The 5,139-nt window shown below is 60.7% G+C and overlaps 1 protein-coding gene across 1 annotated transcript in view; it reads left to right on the top strand.

The window, feature by feature from the left end:
* Window positions 1-869: 869 nt before the first annotated feature.
* The window catches only part of LOC106900089 (AP-1 complex subunit sigma-1A-like), a 4,929-nt gene continuing 659 nt past the window's right edge, over window positions 870-5,139 (top strand). Inside the window, exons 1-2 of the mRNA XM_014962073.1 lie at window positions 870-1,050; window positions 2,133-2,241. Of these exons, the coding sequence (XP_014817559.1) occupies window positions 872-1,050; window positions 2,133-2,241 (288 nt within the window). The 5' untranslated portion in view covers window positions 870-871. The remainder of the gene's footprint in view (window positions 1,051-2,132; window positions 2,242-5,139) is intronic.

Consider the following 5,139-nt stretch of genomic DNA (forward strand, 5'->3'; position numbering starts at 1 on the left):
CCACACCCAACCTGAGGTCACCCCGAGGCCACTTTGGGGCAATGTTGTACAGCTTGGCCAACTTGAGGTCCCTCCAAAGCCACCTTGGGGCAATGCTGTGGGTTCTAGGGCCACCAAGGCCACCCCAGGGCCATTCTGGGGGTGCTTGGCCATCTTGAGGTCACCCCAAAACCACCTTGGGCCAATGCTGTGGGTTCTAGGGCCACCAAGGCCACCCCAGGGCCATACTGTGGGTACTTGGCCATCTTGAGGTCACCCCCAGGCCACCTTGGGGCAATACTGTGAGTTCTAGGGCCACCAAGGCCACCCCAGGACCATTCTGGGGGTGCTTGGCCACCTTGAGGTCACCCCAAAGCCACCTTGGGGCAATGCTGTGGGTTCTAGGGTCACCAAGGCCACCCCACAGCCAACCTGAGGTCACCCCAAAGCCACTTTGGGGCAATGTTGTGGAGCTTGGCCAACTTGAGGTCACCCCAAAGCCACCTTGGGGCAATGCTGTGGGTTCTAGGGTCACCAAGGCCATCTTGATGTCACCCCAAAGCCACCTTGGGGCAATGCTGTGGGTTCTAGGGCCACCAAGGCCACCCCACAGCCAACCTGAGGTCACCCCAAAGCCACTTTGGGGCAATGTTGTAGAGCTTGGCCAACTTGAGGTCACCCCAAAGCCACCTTGGGGCAATGCTGTGGGTTCCAGGGCCACCAAGACCACCCCAGGACCATTCTGTGGGTGCTTGGCCATCTTGAGGTCACCCCAAAGCCACCTTGGGGCAATGTTATGGGTTCTAGGGTCACCAAGGCCCCCCTTCCCCTGTCCCCCTCTTGTCCCCTGTGTGGTGTCCCCCCCACTGACCTTCTCCCCACCCCTCCCCAGATGCGGTTCATGCTGCTCTTCAGCCGCCAAGGCAAACTGCGCCTCCAGAAGTGGTACTTGGCCACCGCTGACAAGGACAAGAAGAAGATGGTGAGGGAGCTCATGCAGGTGGTCCTGGCCCGCAAACCCAAGATGTGCAGCTTCCTGGAGTGGAGGGACCTCAAGGTCGTCTACAAGAGGTGACACTCCTGTCCCCACCCCTCCTACACCTTCCTTTCACCTCCCCAAGGCCACCCTACGGGGTGGGACGGCGATTGTTGGGTCAACGTGGTCACCACAAAGGCACCCTGGGGCCATGTTGTAGGGTCTTGGCCAACTTGAGGTCAACCCAGGCCACCCTTGGGCAATTGTATGTGTTCTAGGGCCACCAAGACCACCCCAGGGTCACCAAGGCCAACCCACAGCCAAGCTGAGGTCACCCCAAAGCCACCTTGGGTTAATACTATGGATTCTAGGCCCACCAAGGCCACCCCATGGCCATTCTGTGGGTGCTTGGCCATTTTGAGGTCACTCCAAAGCCACCTTGGGGCAATGCTATGGGTTCTAGGGCCACCAAGGCCACCCCAGGCCATCCTGCTGTCACACCAAAGCCACCCTGGGGCAATGTCATAGGTGCTAGGGCCACCTCAAGGCCACCAGGGCCACCCCACGGCCATGCTGTGGGAGTTTGGCCAACCTGAGGTCACCCCAAACCCACCTTGGGGCAATGCTATGGGTTCTAGGGCCACCACTGCCACCCCAGCAGGACCTTGGGCTGCCCCGAGGTCCATGCCAAGGCTGTGGGGCCACCAAGGCCACCCCAGGGCCATGCTGGGGGAGCTTGGCCAACCTGAGGCCACCAGAAGCCACCCTGGGGCAATGCTATAGGTTCTAGGGCCACCTCAAGGCCATCAGGGCCACACCAAGGCCACCCCAGGGCCATGCTATGGTGGGGGCTTGGCCAACCTGAGGTCACCCCAAAGCCACCTTGGGGCAATGTTGTAGGTGCTTGGTCAACCCGAGGTGACCAAAAGCCACCTTGAGGCAATGCTAGGACCACCAAGGCCACCACAGGTCCATGCTGGGGGACTTGGCCATCTTGAGGTCCCCCCAAAGCCACCTTGGGGCAGTGCTATGGCCACACCACATCACATCTGGGGGCTTCTTGACGTGTCCTCAGAGCACACCACCTTTGGGGGCTTCTTGATGTCTTCTGATGGGTTTTGGGGTGCGTGTCCCCACCCCGCCCCTCCATTTTGTCATTGTCCCCTCCCTCCCCCAGGTACGCCAGCCTCTACTTCTGCTGCGCCATCGAAGGGCAGGACAACGAGCTCATCACGTTGGAGCTGATCCATCGCTACGTCGAGCTCCTCGACAAGTATTTTGGCAGCGTGAGTGGGCACCAAAAGGGCTTGGGCACAACTTGGGGCCACCCCAAGGCCACCAGGGCCACTCCATGGCCACCAGGGCCACCCCATGGCCACCAAGGCCACCCCAGGGCCATGCTGTGGGGGCTTGACCATCTGAAGGTCACCCCAAAGCCACCTTGAGGCAACATTGTAGGGTCTTGGCCTACAAGAAGTCAACCCAAAGCCACCTTGAAATAAAGCTATGGGTGCTTGGGCCACCCCAGGGCCACCAAGGCCACCCCAGCAGGACCTTGGGCCACCCTAAGGTCCATACCATGGTCATGGGACCACCAGGGGCCACCAAGGCCACCCCAAGGGTCACGCTGTGGGGTCTTGGCCAACCTGAGGTCACTCAAAGCCACCTTGAAACAAAGCTATGGGTGCTTGGGCCACCCCAGGGCCACCAAGGCCACCCCAGCAGGACCTTGGGCCACCCTAAGGTCCATATCATGGTCATGGGACCACCAGGGGCCACCAAGGCCACCCCAAGGGTCATGCTGTGGGGTCTTGGCCAACTTGAGGTCACTCCAAAGCCACCTTGGGGCAAAGCTATGTGTTCTAGGGCCACCCCAGGGCCACCAAGGCCACCCCACCAGGACCTTGGGCCACCCTAAGGTCCATATCATGGTCATGGGACCACCAGGAGCCACCAAGGCCACCCCAAGGGTCATGCTGTGGGGTCTTGGCCAACTTGAGGTCAACCCAAAGCCACCTTGGGACAAAACTATGTGTTCTAGGGCCACCCCAGGGCCACCAAGGCCACCCCAGCAGGACCTTGGGCCACCCTAAGGTCCCAGGGGCCACCAAGGCCACCCCAAGGGTCATGCTGTGGGGTCTTGGCCAACTTGAGGTCACCGGGGCAATGTTGTAGGTGCTTGGTCAACCCGAGGTGACCAAAAGCCACCTTGAGGCAATGCTAGGACCACCAAGGCCACCACAGGTCCATGCTGGGGGACTTGGCCATCTTGAGGTCCCCCCAAAGCCACCTTGGGGCAGTGCTATGGCCACACCACATCACATCTGGGGGCTTCTTGACGTGTCCTCAGAGCACACCACCTTTGGGGGCTTCTTGATGTCTTCTGATGGGTTTTGGGGTGCGTGTCCCCACCCCGCCCCTCCATTTTGTCATTGTCCCCTCCCTCCCCCAGGTACGCCAGCCTCTACTTCTGCTGCGCCATCGAAGGGCAGGACAACGAGCTCATCACGTTGGAGCTGATCCATCGCTACGTCGAGCTCCTCGACAAGTATTTTGGCAGCGTGAGTGGGCACCAAAAGGGCTTGGGCACAACTTGGGGCCACCCCAAGGCCACCAGGGCCACTCCATGGCCACCAGGGCCACCCCATGGCCACCAAGGCCACCCCAGGGCCACCAAGGTCACTCCAGGGCCATGATGTGAGGGCTTGACCATCTGAAAGTCACCACAAAGCCACCTTGAGGCAATGTTGTAGGGTCTTGGCCTACAAGAAGTCAACCTGGGGGCTTGACCATCTGAAGGTCACCCCAAAGCCACCTTGAGGCAACATTGTAGGGTCTTGGCCTACAAGAAGTCAACCCAAAGCCACCTTGAAATAAAGCTATGGGTGCTTGGGCCACCCCAGGGCCACCAAGGCCACCCCAGCAGGACCTTGGGCCACCCTAAGGTCCATACCATGGTCATGGGACCACCAGGGGCCACCAAGGCCACCCCAAGGGTCACGCTGTGGGGTCTTGGCCAACCTGAGGTCACTCAAAGCCACCTTGAAACAAAGCTATGGGTGCTTGGGCCACCCCAGGGCCACCAAGGCCACCCCAGCAGGACCTTGGGCCACCCTAAGGTCCATATCATGGTCATGGGACCACCAGGGGCCACCAAGGCCACCCCAAGGGTCATGCTGTGGGGTCTTGGCCAACTTGAGGTCACTCCAAAGCCACCTTGGGGCAAAGCTATGTGTTCTAGGGCCACCCCAGGGCCACCAAGGCCACCCCACCAGGACCTTGGGCCACCCTAAGGTCCATATCATGGTCATGGGACCACCAGGAGCCACCAAGGCCACCCCAAGGGTCATGCTGTGGGGTCTTGGCCAACTTGAGGTCAACCCAAAGCCACCTTGGGACAAAACTATGTGTTCTAGGGCCACCCCAGGGCCACCAAGGCCACCCCAGCAGGACCTTGGGCCACCCTAAGGTCCCAGGGGCCACCAAGGCCACCCCAAGGGTCATGCTGTGGGGTCTTGGCCAACTTGAGGTCACCCCAAAGCCACCTTGGGGCAGTGCTGTGGGTTCTAGGGCCACCAAGGCCACCTCAGCAGGACCTTGGGCTACCCCAAGGTCCATACCATGGCCATGGGGCCACCTCAAAGTTCCCTTCTATGGGCCCCCCCGACCCCACACCGTGGGCACGGGGCCACCAAAAGCCACCTCTTAATCCACCTCCATCCTATTAACTCCATCCCCTTAATCCACCCCCCCCCAGGGAGGGATTATCCTCTTAACGAGGATAATCAAGCTTAGCCGCTAACGAGGCCGGGCGGAGGGGGGAGTTGGGGGGCACCCCATGGCTTTTCTTCCCCCTTCCCCGCCCCACGCTTGTAGGTCTGCGAGCTGGACATCATCTTCAACTTCGAGAAGGCCTATTTCATCCTGGACGAGTTCGTGATGGGGGGGGAGATCCAGGACACCTCCAAGAAGAGCGTCCTCAAGGCCATAGCTATGTGTTCTAGGGCCACCCCAGGGCCACCAAGGCCACCCCAGCAGGACCTTGGGCCACCCTAAGGTCCCAGGGGCCACCAAGGCCACCCCAAGGGTCACGCTGTGGGGTCTTGGCCAACCTGAGGTCACTCAAAGCCACCTTGAAACAAAGCTATGGGTGCTTGGGCCACCCCAGGGCCACCAAGGCCGCC

Source organism: Calidris pugnax, unplaced genomic scaffold, assembly GCF_001431845.1.
Source record: "Calidris pugnax isolate Ruff unplaced genomic scaffold, ASM143184v1 scaffold1238, whole genome shotgun sequence".
NCBI classification, from domain to species: Eukaryota; Metazoa; Chordata; class Aves; order Charadriiformes; family Scolopacidae; genus Calidris; species Calidris pugnax.